This window comes from Protopterus annectens, chromosome 2.part1, assembly GCF_019279795.1.
Source record: "Protopterus annectens isolate FY-2018-M chromosome 2.part1, PAN1.0, whole genome shotgun sequence".
Taxonomy (NCBI): Eukaryota; Metazoa; Chordata; order Ceratodontiformes; family Protopteridae; genus Protopterus; species Protopterus annectens.
Window position 1 is genome coordinate 922,881,572 of NC_056729.1, and position 17,462 is coordinate 922,899,033.

A 17,462-nucleotide genomic window follows, 5' to 3' on the forward strand; every position below is an offset into this window, starting at 1 on the left:
GCGTTGTCTTATTTTCCACAGAAATATGGTTTGTTTGAGAACTAAAGTGGTATCTGTGTTTATCTTAGGTCAATCTATCCATTTCTCTGTTTCCTTTCAAGAACTCTAAAATGAGGGGGAAAGGATATTTCATACCTTGAATGTCCACAGACATCTCTTGTACTATCTTGACAAAACAGTCTTTCAGAACTTGTGATCACTTTTACATTTTTTTGTGAAAAAAGGACTAATTATGCCAAAGCATTCTATTTCTAAATGGTTGTTTCAGGCTATTACCTTTTGTTATTTTCATCACAACAAATTGATTCCAGGCATGGTCAAGATGCACTCTACCAGGGCCTTAACCTATGACAGTTTTGAAAGAGTTGTACTGTACGAGTATTATAGAAGCAGCAGCTTGGTTCTCTGTGCGTACTTTTGCAAAATATTATAAGCTTGATTCCGTATCTGTGTCTAGAACAGACTTTGCTAGAACCATTCTTCAGGAGCTCTTGGAGTCTTCACCTTCCACATCCCAGTTATTTTACACTATGGTAATCTATATATATATAGCTAAGTCTACTGCAGCAGTGATCATTCTGACATTTACTGTAAGTTTACTTGTATAGTTGTACTGTGTTCTTTGTGTTGATCTTTCCCTTTGGGAAAAAACATGTATCCATGAATTACCATATAGGTGGCAGTACACTAAACACAGAAAGTGTGATAAGAGACTTAGGGACACAGGTGGACAGTGGTCTCACCTTCGATAACCACATCGCCACAACAGTCAGGAAATCCTTCTATGTGGCACACCTCATCACAAAGGGCTTTTCATCCAGAAAAAAGGAGGTCATTGTCCCACTGTACTCATCCCTCATTAGTCCTATTATAGAATACAACGCCCCATTTGGTATGTACCTCTCAAGACATCTGCAACAACTGGAAAGGCCTCAGAAATACCTCACTAAAAGAATCACAGGCCTAAAGCAGATGCCCTCGCTGACCGCCTTTAAAAACTCAGCTATACTCTGTCACATATCGTCTACTCAGGCGATCACTGCTTAACATACAAGGCCATGTCAAACCCAGAGCTGTTGGACATGCTACACTTAAAGAAATCCCAATCCCTCAGAGCTACACGCTCAGGGATCTAAACCTTGTCATCACAATAAACAAAACATGCTGGAGGGATAGGTTCCTGACCCAGAGACTCCCCAGACTCTGGAATAGATTGCCCATACGTGTCAAGCAGAGTGCCTCTTTGGACCTCTTCAAGAGGAACCTTGACGATTGGATGGGAGAAAGGAAATTCACCCCAGTCACCCTGCTAGACAGGGGTCCAGGAAAGTAAATAATGTGGGAAGAAATAGCCAGGGAATTGTTATGGCTAGGCTTGTATAGGCCCTAGGGCTGATAGCCTAGTACCAACCTATGAACCTATGAATCACTGCTACAGTAGCCACTCCCCTCCATCCCTTGTTTGTTTTGTTTTTAAGCCAGGGTGTGGACATATATTTTTTTCTGTTCCTAGTAATGTCCTCTCAGGCTTTAGCCTCCCTCTCTCAGTTGGCATGAAAGCACTGAAGGACTTTGCACAAAAATGTGACTCTTTAGTCAGCTCAGCTCAAGCTGCCTAACAGTTTTGGTGTCTGCAAGGTGCCATGAAGCTTTGGAAGCTGGCCAGCTCTTATATCCTATGCAGGATATAACCCATGTAGCTGAAGCTAATGCAGCAGTGATCTGATGTTATGTTAAGTTTACTTAGATAGCTGATTTTTCTTAAGAGAAGATATATACAGCAGTGCTGAAAAAAGTATGGGCATAGTTTGCCCACAATTATAAGTTGTGCTTAAATCTGAGAAAAAGTTTTTTACCCTTGAATTTTCTGCATTTTATGTTCCTTTTTTCTGTTACAGGCAGAGCCTTCAAGGAAGAAATACTAAAGTGGCAGTGGTTTTGATCCAGAAGAAGACACCCTTGCCTCCTGGTAATCAACTTTTTGTTTATTTACTTTTTTAGTTGCTAGGAATAAATACATCATACAAATGGACATATATGTTGTGAGGTGGTACATGGAAAGGTTGTAGAGCAGCAAACAAATTTTTATCAGGCAAAGCAAATAGACTAGGTTTAAATTAGTAATCAAAGCACAGAAGATTGCATATAAATTCTCTGTGATTCAGTTATATAGTGCATTTAAGTTTAGTCCAAAATGGTCTTCAAACTTTAAAATGAATATTGATACTTTTTACTTTAATAATCACACATATTCAGCGAAGTTCAGTAGTTTGTTCTAATGACTGTATTCACATTTTTGATTATGTAACAATATGTATGTTTTCTTATGTTATTACTTCTGTAAACTCCCAGGCTGAACCTGAAATTGTTCCATTGTGATTAGTGTTCTACCTTAGTTAACTTAAATACATCCTTGAATACATTGTGCCTAGGGTTGGAAGACATTGGATTCTGTGATGCTTGTGTTGCTAGCATCTACACAGCTAGCCCCCATCCCTCTGGTTTCCCTGAATAGTTTATAGGTTCATAGGTAGGTACTAGGCTATCTGCCCAAAGGCATTTATAAGCTTAGTCGGAATGTGTTGGCTTTTGCCGCCCCCTTAGATTAGTTCCCTGTGCTTCTGTCCAGCAGAGCCATTGAAGTGATCCCTGGGGTAAACTTTGTTTCCCATCCACTCTTCAAGGTTTCTCTTGAAGAGGGTTAATGAGGAGCTCTGCCTAATGAAGATTGGAATCTTGTTCCAGAGTATGGGGAGTCTTTGGGACAGGAATCTATCCCTCCAGCACATCCTATTTATTGTTGTGGTGTGGTTTAGATCCCTGGAGCATGTGGCTCGAGGGGATATGGTTTTCTTTAGGTGGAGCATGTCCATCAATTCTGGGTTGGACATGGCCTTGTATGTCAGGCAGAGATCACCTCTGAGTAGGCGGTATGCAACTGAGTGCAGCTGGAGTTTCTTCAGTCAAGCTGCGTAGGGCATCTGCTTGAAGCCAGTGATCCTCTTGGTGAGGTACTTCTTTGGTCTTTCCAGTTGTTGCATGTGTCTTGCAAGGTACATCCCAAATGGGGCATTGTACTCTATGATGGGGTCTGATGAGTGCATAGAGGGGCCCAATGACCTCTTTCGATCTGGATGCAAACCCTTTTGTGATTAGGTGGGCCACATAGAAGGATTTTCTAACCACTTTGGCAATGTGATTATCAAAGGAGAGGTTACTATCTACTTGGGTCCCCAGATCCCTTATTACATCTTCCGTATTTAGGGGGCTACAACATATGTGGTAGTTTGTGGGTACTTTTGTTTTTCCAAAGGGGATGACTATGCACTTTGACATTTAGCTTGAGGCCATGGTTTTGACACCAGGTATCTGTCTCAGTGAGACCCTTTTGGAGGATGTGTGTGTCAGCTGGAGAGTCAGTTATAGCCCCTAGTTTGCAGTCATCTGTGGACTTGGTCAGCCATAGTCCTCCTGTGCTTGCCTGTACCTCTGAGAAGTATATGCCGAACAGGAGGGGTCCTAGGTCTGAGCCCTGAGGAATGCCACTTGTAACTGGTTTAGAGTCTGACCTAGCTCCTGCAACTCTTACCATGTGGGTTCTGTCCGTGAGCCAGTTGGCAACCCATCTTGTGACGTAGGGGTTTATGTTCGGGCTGGTGAGCTTGTCTATGATACCTGAGTGGGGAATGGTGTCAAAGGCCTTTGCAAGGTCTAGGCAGGCTGTGAGGACCACCTTTCCCTCATCTATAGCCTTGGTAACTGTCTCAAAGACGTCCACCAGGTTTAGGAGGCATGATCTGCCCTTAACAAAGCCGAACTGGGTAGGGTCCAGTGTTTGGAGGTTTCCAATGTCTCTGTTAATGAGATCCATGATGATGTGCTCCGTAGCTTTGCAGACCAAGCTAGTCAGGCTTATAGGGCAATAGTTCCCGGGGTCCGTTGTGGTTCCACCTTTGTGGAGAGGAATAACCATTGCTTTGCGCCACTCTGTGGGCACATAGCCTGTGGAGAGGCTGAGTTTAAACAGTGTGTTTAGATGAGAGGTTAGTTCATCTTTGAGCTCATGTAGGACACAGCCTGGGACACCGTCAGGTCCCATTGATGCTGTGTTTTTGGCTTTGGAGAGGGCTGTTTTAACCTGAGTGTCTGTGATTTCAGGGGTACTAAATTCTTCTGGTATAGTTATGGGCCCTTTTGGGTGTGAGAGGGGGTGAAGTTTGCACTGAACCTGTCTGCCAGGATGTTGGCTGTATCAGTTGGTTCAGTGTATTTTTGTGCCATTCCGCACTAACTCCAAGCAGATCTGAGAATTGCCACTTAGATTCTTGACATAGCTAAAGAATGCCTTGTGGTTATCTTTGGAGTCCATGGCAATTTTTCTTTCGAAGCTAGCCTTGGATGATTTTATGAGGGAACGCAATTTCTTGCTGATACTGATCAGGGATGTCTTCCCTTCTTGGGATTTTACACTTTTCTGTACTAGTTTCCTCCTTGGAATTTTACTCTTTCTGTACTAGTTTCCTCCTTCTATTGTATAGCTTGTTTATGGCAGGGGTCCACCAGACTGGTTTCCTTTTCTTGGAGGAGTGAGCCTTGGTTTTGTTTGGGATAGCATGATCCATGCATTCTTGTAGGTGCCTGTAGAGTGCATTAGTAAAGGATTTTGCAGCTTGGACAGCGTTATCCTTTAGCAAGGGGGCTTTGAAACTTCACACCTCAGTCTTAAGTAACGTGAAGTTTGCTTTTGAAAAGTTTTTCACGGTGGTTTCTTTGACTGGGGGTGGTGGCGGAATGTGGATATCCAGAGTGATTAGTTTATGGTCAGATCTAACCAGCGAGGGGTTGACCTCCGGTGTTTAACACTGGTCGCCCATGTTGGTAATGACCAGGTCCAATATATTGTCACCTCTGGTGGGGGTGTTGACCAGTTGATCCAGGGCGTTTGATTTTATAAATTCTAGGAAATGTCTCATTATAAGGAATTAAATGCAGTCCAGTGCTGATTTGAGAATGCTGCACTTGACATCATCTTGTCTTGTTTGATAAAAAAAAAATCTTCTAAGGTCTGTCTTATATCTGTCTCATCATTGACATCTTTGTAAGTTTCTCTAAGCAGCTCTTACTTTGTCTTCTCTAATCGGTTTATTCACCTGTCTTTGGTAACACTCTTTGTCTATGTCCTGTTTCTACTGTCATTTCTGTCTCCTAGTGCATGTGTGTGTGACCAATGCCTTTAACAGTAAATTATAGGTGAACATTCCGCTCCTCACATTTATCAGATTGCTAGTCATTAGCCTGATTCTCTGCTAAGGTGCAGACTTCATAACTGGATGTATTGCTGTATCAATTTGTCAAACAACCGTCTTGTCTTTGATATGTACACCGCCTGACACTACGCTTAGCATCATATTTGACATTTACTTTTTGCTTCTCTTGCTTACATGCTCAAGCATAACATGTTGCCTTAGAAAGAGTAACTGTAGTAGGGCAGCATGCAAATAAATAAAAAATGCATATGATTTACCAGTAGATAATGGCTGTATCAGAGCATTGCATTGTGAATATTAATAAGCATATGAATGCTACATTGTAAAAATTAATGAGGAGTAGGCATGACTTGCCACAAGAAAGCAAAAGCAGAATTGTCATCATTTTCTTTTGCACAAGCAGTCTATTTCCTGTATTATTAAAGGGTACCCTTACACAATCTGTGTACAAACCCACATCTTCTGCAGCCATGAGTTTACGTCTCATAATATCATAGTATCTCTTCAGTTTCATAACCTTTTTTGTAAGTGTCTTTTAGCAATAGCAAAATGGTGTATATAACTTCCCTACACTCATTTTAATATGCGGTATTGTTTCCCCATGATCGTATGCTGCAGAACAAGAGCGTTGGCTTAGGCAAATTTAGAAAAATGTATAAAAGAGTTGACAGTAATAAAATGTTTAAGAAATAATACAAGCTTTCACATACAAAGCATGCTTTTTCAAGTATTTCACAAGGAACTTAGAACTATTAAATGAATAATTACATCAAGACATATGTTCAATTATCTAAACACCTTAGCCTTAAAACCAGTATTAAAGGGCAAAATTCATTCAAAGCTATTATGTCTAAAGCATTAGTACTCTGTTCTATTGTCTACATCACCTCTCCTAATGCCATCTAAAATAAATTGTAAAACACAAAATTTTAAAGTATGCAAAGAACTCATTTCAGTAACGTGTTGCTAAAGCATTCCTAGAATTTAATTTTTTAATATCATAAATATATGTTGCACTATTCTGTCTCTTAAGTCTTCGGTTGTTTTTATCAACATAAATTGCAGCACATTCATCACATACAGCAACAAATACTAAATGCATAGATTTACAGTCAGCATATTGAAAAAAATAAAAAAAAAATGTTAGTGTTAGGATAATTTGATCCTTAAAGTAGTCAACATTTGTTGACAGTAATTACATGCATGGATATGTCCCCTTATGAGTCACTAAAATCTCTTTGCATTTCCATTTCGCCTTTTGTATTACATTATAACATCGTTGCTTTGTAATTTTTTTTCTGCTGGTCCCACTAACTTCTTAATGTCTTGTGAAACCTGTAAAGTCATCCAGTATTGTTTCTGAATATTAGTAATTGATCTACAATTACTAGTGTACCTCATAATATAAGGTAAAGCATTGGTGACAACATTGCTTTCATTAATTATATTCTGTTCTCCACTTCTTCTTTTGGCTGCTCCCGTTAGGGGTCGCCACAGCAGATCAACTGTTTCCATTTCTTCCTGTCCTCTGCATCTTGCTCTGTCACACCAACCACCTGCATGTCCTCTCTCACCACATCCATAAACCTTATTTTAGGCCCCCCTCTTTTCCTGTTACTTGGCAGCTTCATCCTTAGCATCTTTTTCTCAATATACTCTGCATCCCTCCTCAGCACATGTCCAAACCAATGTAATCTTGCCTCTCTGGCTTTGTCTCCAAACCTTCCAACCTGAGCTGACCCTCTAATATACTTATTCCTAATCCTGTCCATCCTCGTCACACCCAGTGCAAATCTTAACATCTTCAACTCTGCCACGTCAAGCTCTGACTCCTGCCCTTTTGTCAGTGCCACTGTCTCCAACCCATATATAACATAGCTGGTCTCACTACCCTCTTGTTAGACCTTTCCTTTCACTCTTACTGGTATTCGTCTGTCACAAGTCACTCCTGATACTCTTCTCCACCCACTCCATCCTGTCTGTACTCTCTTCTTCACCTCTCTTCCACACTCACCATTACTCTGAACTGTTGATCCCAAGTACTCAAACTCATCCACCTTCCCTACCTCTACTCCCTACATCCCCACCATTCCTCTATCCTCTCATTCACACACATATATTCTGTCTTAGTCCTGCTGACCTTCATTCCTCTTCTCTCTAAAGCATATCTCCACCTCTCCAGGGTCTCCTCCACCTGTTCCCTACTCTCACTACAGATCACAATGTCATCTGCAAACATCATAGTCCATGGGGACTCTTGTCTGATCTAGTCTGTCAACCTGTCCATCACCATTGCAAATAAGAAAGGGCTCAGAGCTGATCCTTGATGTAATCCCACCTCCACTTTAAACGCATCCGTCACTCCCACCACAGACCTCACCGCTGTCACACTACCCTCGTACATATCCTGTACCACTCTTACATACTTCTCTGACACTCCCGACTTCCTCATACAGTACCACAACTCCTCTCTAGGCACCCTGTCATATGCTTTCTCTAAATCCACAAAGAGACAATGCAACTCTTTCTGACCTTCTCTGTACTTCCCCATCAACACTCCCAGAGCAAACATCACTACTGTAGTGCTCTTTCCTGGCATGAAACCATACTGCTGATCACCAATCACCTCCCTTCTTAACCTAGCTTCCACTACTCTTTCCCATAACTTCATGCTGTGACTGATCAAGTTTAATCCCTCTGTAGTTACTACAGCTCTGCACATAAAAATCGGTACCAAAGCACTTTTTCTCCATTCCTCAGGCATCCTCTCACTTTCCAAGATTTTATTAAACAATCTAGTTAAAAACTCCACTGCCATTTCACCTAAACACCTCCATGCTTTCACAGGTATGTCATCTGGATCAACAGCCTTTCCGTTCTTCATCCTCTTCATAGCTATCCCTACTTCCTCCTTGCTAATCCACTGCACGTCATGATTCACTATCTGCACATCATCCAACCTTCTCTCCCTCTCATTCTCTTCATTCATCAGTCCCTCAAAGTATTCTTTCCATCTGCTCAACACACTCTCCTCACTTGTGAGTACGTTTCCCTCATTATCCTTTATCACCCTTACCTGCTGCACATGTTTACTAGCTCAGTCCCTCTGTCTAGCCAATTGGTATAGGTCCTTTTTCTCCCTCCTTAGTGTCCAACCTTTTATACAACTCTTCATACGCCTTATCCTTAGCCTTCGCCACCTCTCTCTTTGCCATGCACCTCATCTCCTTATACTCGTCTACTTTCTTCATCGCTTTGACAATCCAACTACTTCTTCACCAACCTCTTTCTCTATATACCCTCCTGTACTTCTTCATTCCACCACCAGGTCTCCTTGTCCTCCTTCCTCTTTCCAGATGTCACACCAAGCACCTTTCTAGCCATCTCTCTTACTAGCTCTGCTGTAGTTACCCAGCTATTCGGTAACTCTTCACTGCCACCCAGTGCCTGTCTTAACTCTTCCCTGAACATCACCTCACAATTACCCTTTTTCAATTTCCACCATTTGATCCTTGGTGCTGCCCTCACACTCATCCTCCTCTTCTTGATCACCAATGTCATCCTACAAACCACCATCCTATGCTGCCTAACTACACTTTCCCCTGCCACCACTTTACAGTCTCAAATCTCCTTCAGATTGACCCTTCTACTTAAGATATAACCCACCTGTCTGCATCTTCCTCCACTCTTGTATGTCACCTTATGCTCCCCCCTCTTGTTAAAATACGTGTTCATGCTAATGCTAAAATATGGATGCATACTACAACGTAAATACCTTACAACAACCAAGGCCCAATTTAATTCATCTAATTTTCTGTCTATGTGCAAAAATCATTAGACATCTGTAATACGTCTGAATTAAGCAGCACATCGTTGGTAGTTAAGCTAGGTAAATGACAGAATTGCCTCTTTAATACATTTTTGTAAATATAACCAGGGTGCATACTGTTATAATGAAGGTAGCAATTCTTTTTAATGTCTTTCTTAAAAATGTTTCTGCCTAGTGTGCCTTCAGCTTTCTTACACTTACAGATATCTAAGAATTGAATGTTTCTAACTGAAAATTTAACCTCAAAGCTGAGAAAGAAAGTACTAGCATTAATATATCTAAGAAATTGCTCTAGTTCAAGTTCATCGGACCCCCACAACATAAAAATATCATCCAAGAATGTAGCATAAAATAAGACACACACACACATACATAATTATTTTCAAGTATAACTTTTTGATCCCAGTCAAACATTACAACATTCAAGTATGTAGTCATTACAGGAGTACCCATAGCCTCACTCCTCTTTTGAAGATAAACATCATTACAGAAGCAAAATAAGTTATTTTTAAACACTAACTATTGTAGAGCACAGATGGCATTAATATATAATGATCTGCCTAGTATATGTGTTATAGAATTTATACCTTCTTCATTAGGAACCGATGTAAACAGTGACTTCACATGGAAAGTAATAAACATACAAGATCCATTACAATTACAACTGTTGTGTTTGCTCATTTTCCTTACAAAATCAGCTGTGCCAATAACAGTATGTTCAGCATTCAAATGCAGTGTTAAAACTTGCTGTAAATAAACAGGCATGGGTTCTGTTAATCATCCACATCCTAATACAGTTGGATCTAAAAAAATTTTTATGAATTTTAGGTAGCCTTAGACAGCTGGTAGAACAGGTTCAATAACTGAAAAATACTCAAACAAGTCAGGGGCTATATTAGAATTTAAAATAGTTCATACACAGCTACCTTAACTATAAAAATAATCCTATCAAGCTCATCTTTTTCCAGAAGTACGTAATTATATCCATCAGCACAATCAAAAAGACATTCTCAACTCTGTAAATGTGTCCACTGCATTACACTTTTTGTGTTGGAAGAATGAAAATTCCCCTTTCCAAAACATTTAACTTGCATTAATTCAGTACATATTTAGAAATATTGTATACCAATGTCAGCTGTTGTCAGTACATGCCATGCTGCTCATCTGCATTCACCATTGATTTTTCCCTTTTCCTTTCTTCTTGTATGACTGTTGTTGGGATCTGAAAAAAGAATGTTGAACAATAGACTCTGGTATTGTCTGTGTTAACAGTAACTGGCTGTAAGGACACAGATGCATAGAAAACTGAAGTAGTAGATTGAACGGAGGATGAATGATAATTCATTGAAAACATTGTGATGACTTTTACATTGCTGGTCATCCAAAACTTTCCTCTTTTTGGACTAACTAAAGATATAACCTTTAGAGAAGCCAGAGTTATCCCAAGCAAGTTTTCCCTTTTTAGTTGCAATCAGTTTATGCTCAAATACTTGTATATTTCAGCAGTCACACTGCATTTTCTACTTAGGAGCATAGAGAACATGAGATATAATTCATTCATAGCTCTCTTCAATATCTATAATCAAATCAGTTTCAATAGACTTAAAGTTATTCATCATTATGACATATAATCAAAGCCAAGTTGAAAATGTTCTGCCAACCCTTCAAAAGTTCAGACAAGCGATTGCCATACGTTGGCATCTTGCGTATCTGCAGTCCACAGGGGAGAATGCATTCCTTAAGGTAAACATCAAAACTAAGTCTTGCCAGTGCAAGTTCTTGCATTCTTCAGCCTTAAAATTAAAAAAAGAGACACTTTCAGATGTGACAGTTTCAGTAATATTTTCAGCAGCATTAATCAAGGTAGCAACAAGTGGATTTCCAGCAGTTTTCAACAATTTTGAGAGCAAATTTTCTGAGTTTTGCATTGTAATATTAGAGAGAAAACTAGGATTATAGTCCAGTTTGGGCACCAGAGGTGCCATGCTACCAAAACGTACCGAGAACAACAGTAAAGAATAAATACTTCCAGAAAACAGTCACTGTTTCCAAAATAAATGTATAAAACAAAAGCGTTCCCAGCAGTAAAACATTTCATAAATAATTCAAGCTTTCACATGCAAAGCATGTTTTTTCAAGTATTTCGGAAGGAATCTATACAGAAACATTTAAATATCTAATTACATCAAGGCACATGATCAGTGAAAGAAGCCCTTCAGCCTTAAAACTGGTTTTAAAGGGCAAGATTTATTCAAACCTGGTATGTATAAAGCTGTTTATGTCTTCTGACAAAGCTTATGAAAATGGGGGTACAGTCACAGGGGTCTGTCTTGCCTTACTGTGATTTTTTTTTTCTTTAAAAGGTGTAAAATGTTTTCCATTTCTGTGTTACTGCTACTTTATGCACTTTTGAAAGCAGCATGTGTACACTGTTAAATGTTTAATGGTGGCCCATGGGACATATGCAAATGATCCCTTAAGAACATTGAGCTATATGACTTCTGAATGTCTATGACTTTTTACTTTTTAAGTCTTTATGGTTGCATTCAGACCAGTAAAGCCAAACCCCACTAGCTGTGAACATGGATGTTTTTTTTTTGTTAAACAAGAAATATCTTTATTAAATTATCATGTGACACAGGCAATCTTACATTTATATAAATAAAAATAAACCATAGCGACACAATCTCAGTTGCAAACATTGTACATTACAAACCATGCCGACACAACTGTAGCAAATATTATACATAACTTTTATTATATCCAGTCTTTGTGAGTCAGTCATTACATAGCTCATTCAAGTGCGGCCTTCTTTTAAACTTTGTTCCTCGTCTGCATGTGCAGATCTTACATTTCCCATTTTTCATATGTAATTTGCTCCTACCCTTTTATAAAGATCCAAGTTCCAGTTGTTTCATCTCTGTTGCTGTCTTTGCTACTTCTAGTAAAGTTGCTATAGATTTAGATTTCCATTTTCTAATAATTGCTTTTTTGGCAGTCATCATAATTAGACTCAGCAAGTCCTTACTTATGTCTAGGCAATTTGAATTCTCTATCATAGCTCAAAAAAAATAATTTCTGTAGTTACTCCAGTTTGCTCATCCAGCATCTCCAACAGAGCAGTCTGCAGGGAATCTCTAAAGTCTGCCAACTCGTTACACTCGCAGAAAATATGTTCCCAGTTACCTCTTTCTTCCTCATCACACCTCCAACATTTGCTGCCTACCTGAGAAAAAATTCTTTGGAGTCTGTTTGAGGTATAAAAATACCTGTGTATGCACTTCCAGGCAAAGATCCCAAATCTCCTAGATTTTGTTGCACATTTTAGAGACATACATATATAGCTCCTATTGTTTCTTTGTGAATTGCTTATCCAGTCTCTTCTCAATCCTTCATAACCTTCTTTGATTGATTCTTATAGTTATCATCCAGTGCTTTATATGCTCTAATTATTCCTTTAACAGCAACTTCTTTTCTAGATTCTACTAAAAGCTCTACCGGTGCTGGTCTTTCGTTTAGGACCCCCTATTTCTTTCTGTTTGCCTATACTCTGATATCAGTCCTTGATTGGGAAGGAAATCTCTAACCTGCAGTCCAAATAAGTTCTTGGCCTGTTCCCATTCTGTTACCTTTCCCTCTCTAGTGATTTGCTTCCAGTACCTTGGTTCCTTTGCAAGTTTTCAGCAATGTATTCCAGCCCCCTCTTGCCTGTCATCTGTATCCCTAATTGCAGTCATCCCTATCGGCAGAATCAAATTTCTCCATTCCAGTGTTGGCTTAGTTCTTAGAAGACCTTCTGCTACTTTATGAACATTCTGTATGATTATTGTTGCTCTCCTTAAAGGTCTGCATCCACAATCCCAGTCTCTCCCTGTTACTTGAGCTTCCCCCATTTCATCATCATCTGTTTCCACTTTGAATTATAATTTTCTGCTTATGCTGTGTATAGGATACTTAACTCTGTTGCTCTGAAATACCCCTTCAACTTGGGTAATTCCAATCTGCCCTGTGCTATTGGAAGAATCTGCTTATCCCACTTGACTCTTGCTGTCTTCCTTCCCAGATAAAATCCTTCAGCTTTTTATTAATTGCTGTCTACAAGTTCTCCTTTGGTTGATAAAAATATGCCTGACTTGTGTATAAGATTAAAGGGACTAAAACCATTTTGACTGTGTCTATTTTACTATCAATATCCATGTAACAGAACTTCCATTTTCTTAGTTTTTGTATTAGGCTTGAAACTGTCTCAGTATGTTCCACAGCACTGTAATGTTCCTTTCCGGTTTTGCCAGGTATAAAATAATGTCATCTGAATTTCTGAGTCCCTTATTTTCTTTGCCAGTGGTTCAAAATATAGTCCAAATAACAAAGGGGAGAGAGGACACTCCTGTCTGGTTTCTGTGCTCAAGCAGAGATTATCAGAGAGGACCCCACCCACTTTAATTTTTGCCTCTGATCCCTCATATATCCTCTTAATCAACTTTATAATTTTATCAGGGAATGCAAAGCTTAGTCTGGCCAATGGTTTCTCTGCATCAAGACCCACCAACAACATTGTTTTTTTCTTACATTCTGCTTCCCTCTGGATCATTGCTGTTGTGTTAATGTTGTCAAATGTATGGCTCGCCTCTACAAAACCACATTGATCCATATCTATCAATTTTAGCATCACTTTTGCCATTTTTAGCCATTATAGACATAAATACTTTATACTTTTGATTCAGTATTGAAATGAAGCTATGGATCTTTACCCTCTTTAGGTATTGCAGCTACTACTGCTTTCTTCCAGGTTGTGTGTGCTTCTCCTCCTCTTAAAATACTGCTAAACAAAAACCTTTCCAGATGTTTATCATATGTTCCAAACTTCCACAGGAATACCATCTATTCCTGGAGACTTTCCTTTAGATTGGTTGTACATCACCATTTTTCCCTCATCTCTTCCTATCCTAAATATTAGTAATTGAGCATCCTGTACCTGTAACCGTGGCATATTTAATTCTTCCATAAACATTTCCATTTGTACCTTTTCTTGATTTCCATCTTTCTCTGCTTTATACCGACTTTAACAGAATTTCCAAAATATTTCCAATAACTTCTACAGGATTAGTTGTTATCTTCCTTGTTGTAGGCTCTCTAAGATTGGTGACAGCCATTTCTACTTTCCGTTGCCTGAATCGTTCTGCTAAAAGTTTTTGTGCTCTAGAACTATTATCAAAAAACAGTTGCTTAACAACAATTTTTCTAAATTCATGCATTTTATTGAGGTAATCCCTTATTTTCTGCTTAACATTCTGCAGTTGCTCTTCATCTTATTATGTGAGATTCTCCTTATTTTGTAATACTTTAAGAGTTGTCAGTTCCTCCGAATAAACAAATTCAAAAAGAAACTAGTAAAAACAACAAATAGAGAAAAAAATCACACTGGAACAAAATGGATATTTTAGTAAGCGCTTTCGTTTACTGAAATTAGTAAACTTCCTCAGACAAACATATTCGAACGCTTTACTTCACTTCTCAAGTTGACATCCTTTTCATCAAAAGAGGGGGTTGTCAAAGGACAACTTGTGAGGGCAGCTAGCACGGTAACTTTGGAGAGTGAATTTTTTGACAAATGCAACTTATTGAAAGACATGTTTGTCAAACTAGGTTACCCCAACAAATTGGTGGAGGACCTTATTAAAGAGGTTTCTAATAAAAGGTCCCGGGGTTGTTGTAAACCAATTTTGAACATCCGGGTTGTTAATGAGTTGGTTAGTCCTGATTTTAATAATATAATTTTGAACCTTTCCATCAATGATGGGAACTCCACACAAGTGGATGAGGTGAATGGAAATTTTGGTAGGTTAAGTTTTATTACCACCTTTTCAAAGGATGCGCCCCTTCTGAGGTCCATTATTTTTAAAAACTGGTATTTTCTACTTGAAGACAATTTAATAAGGAAACATGTAGGTGAACACCCATGTGTTGTATTTAGGAAAGGTCAAAACCTGAAAACTTTGGTTGAATGTAATAACATTAAATGTCATCTTCCACATTGTGGCATGTTTAAGTGTGGGGCTTGCCATTGGTGTAAGTTTATTTTTGTGACAACTTCTTTTACAGTGAATGGCAATAAATATTTTATAACTGATAAGTTCAATTGTAATACAAAGGGGGTGGTTTATATAGCATTTTGCTTAAAATGCCCTGCATTTTATGTGGGCAAAACCGTTAGACCCCTTAAGAACAGGATTTATGAACATTGTTACGCTCTATTGCTAAAGGAAATTTTAATAATGCCTTAGCTAGGCATGTTTTAATGTTTCCTAATCATGATTTCCATTTTCTGGTTATTGAAAAGATTCCTGAAAGCAACAGGGGAGGTCTGGTTAGCTTACAACTTGAAGAAAAAGAACTAATGTGGCAGCTTAAATTAAATGCTGCAGTTTTGCCAGGGCTTAATGACACTATTTCCATTATGAGTGTTTTGAAAATGGAAGCATTGCTTAGATAGTATTAATGAGTTTCTTCAGTTATTAATTCTATGTGAGATATACACTTATTACTTCTTTTTATATATATGTATATATATATATATATATATATATATATATATATATATATATATATATATATATATATATATATATATTAATTCTATGTGAGATATACACTTATTACTTCTTTTTATATATATGTATATATATATATATATATATATATTATTTTTATGTATATAAACCTTGAATAGTTTGTTGATTTGGATGATTTTTAATGTATGTTTATTAACTTTTATGGGTATAGGAATTGCTTTAACTGGTTCTGTATAAGATTTTTATTGAGGCTGACTTTTGTATAGGAAATGATGTCATAACCTTTTGGATTTAAAAACATCAATTTCCTCTGAATAGTTTTTGTTACTTTTTAACCATATCTCCATTTCTTTTATTACCACCCTATTTTTAAATTCCACTTTAATTTTATCCCACTTCCTAGCTATATTTTCAGAAGAAATTTCTATTTTCTCTAATAGGTCCTGAATAATTTCCACTACCCATTCCTTAAATTCCTCTCTTTTCAACAGATAGGTGGGAAAGCACCAGTGTCTCAATTTTATTTTTTTACCCTGTGTTTTTATTTTAGTTATTATTGGCACATGATCTGAAATAGTTACTGGGTGATTATCAAGACCTTCAGTTAAATGCACATGTTCTTGTAAAATGTTCTTCCTGTTTCACTGTTGCAGTCATCACACTTGAGTTATCTGCCTGCAGGTAGCCCTCAGTCGGCCTGAATACCAGAGTCTTAGTATTTCTGCGTTGGATGCTGTCACTTCTTCCATGATGTGAGGTCATCAGGGGTATAAAAACAGGCAGCTGACGCCATTACATCAGTCTTTCCTGCCGAGGAGTAGCCTGAAGCAGAAGCAGTTCGCAAGTGGTGGTCGGCTGCTACCTGAAATTTTCGTTTTTTGGGTTGATAATCCTGAAGTATTCTAAAGCTAAGTACCGCATTGGGGATCCTTTTTTCTTGCTCTAACTGATGTCAGAAAAAGTTAACAATTGTCTTGCCTGTGAAAAGCAAATATCTCTCAGAGATTTTCATTCTTACTGCGTCACCTGTTTAGGCCCAGACCACGGCGTCCCTTGCTGTCATTATTGTGCCTTGTTTAATGCCCGAACCATTCATCGTCGGGTTATTTTTGTTGCTAAATTCTTTTGCTCTCGATCTCCATATTCTGAAATGGCTTCGGTAAGCCATCTGACTACCGATCTTCTGAAAAAACATAAGGATAAAGACAGAGACAGACCGCACAGGTCCAAAACTACTGACAATGTTTTCATTAAACTAGTCACCAATCCACCGGTATTCAGTGAGGTACCTTTGCAGCCCCTGATGCCTGCTTCTTTGGATTTGCAGGCCTCTGCTGAGACCCATTCGGAGTCCGGTATGCCGTGAGATGCTTCTTCAACTATGGAACCAGCGGATGTCTCTACTTTGGATGGATCTGGAGCCGCTATGCAGGTACTGGCTTCTGAGGGTGTTTTCCCACCTACCGATGTTCGAATCAAACTGACTTCTTTTTTAGCCAAAACTACAGAGTTTCTTAGGCCCAGAGTACACACTACACCTAGAAAAACAGTGACCAAAGCGCATGCTCAGTCCCCCATGCCACAAAAACAAATGCTTAGAATGGCTGAAGACCTTCTAATGCTAATTAGGGAAGCCAGCCTTCCCCTGCTAAGAGACAAAGAATTCAGTTGCCTTCAGATTCTACAGACCAGGAGTCCGATGACTTTGACCTTTCTGATTATCAGGACATGCCCTTAGCCTATGAGGATTCAGATGCAGAGGAATCCATTCCCTCTGCCTCCCCTACAGAGGAT

The 17,462-nt window shown here is 38.8% G+C and overlaps 1 protein-coding gene across 1 annotated transcript in view; it reads left to right on the plus strand.

Moving 5' to 3' along the window:
* The window catches only part of TRAPPC11 (trafficking protein particle complex subunit 11), a 2,455,228-nt gene that overhangs the window by 404,552 nt on the left and 2,033,214 nt on the right, over positions 1–17,462 (plus strand). The window contains exon 4 of the mRNA XM_044062556.1: positions 1,899–1,969. Coding sequence (XP_043918491.1) covers positions 1,899–1,969 — 71 coding nt within the window. The remainder of the gene's footprint in view (positions 1–1,898; positions 1,970–17,462) is intronic.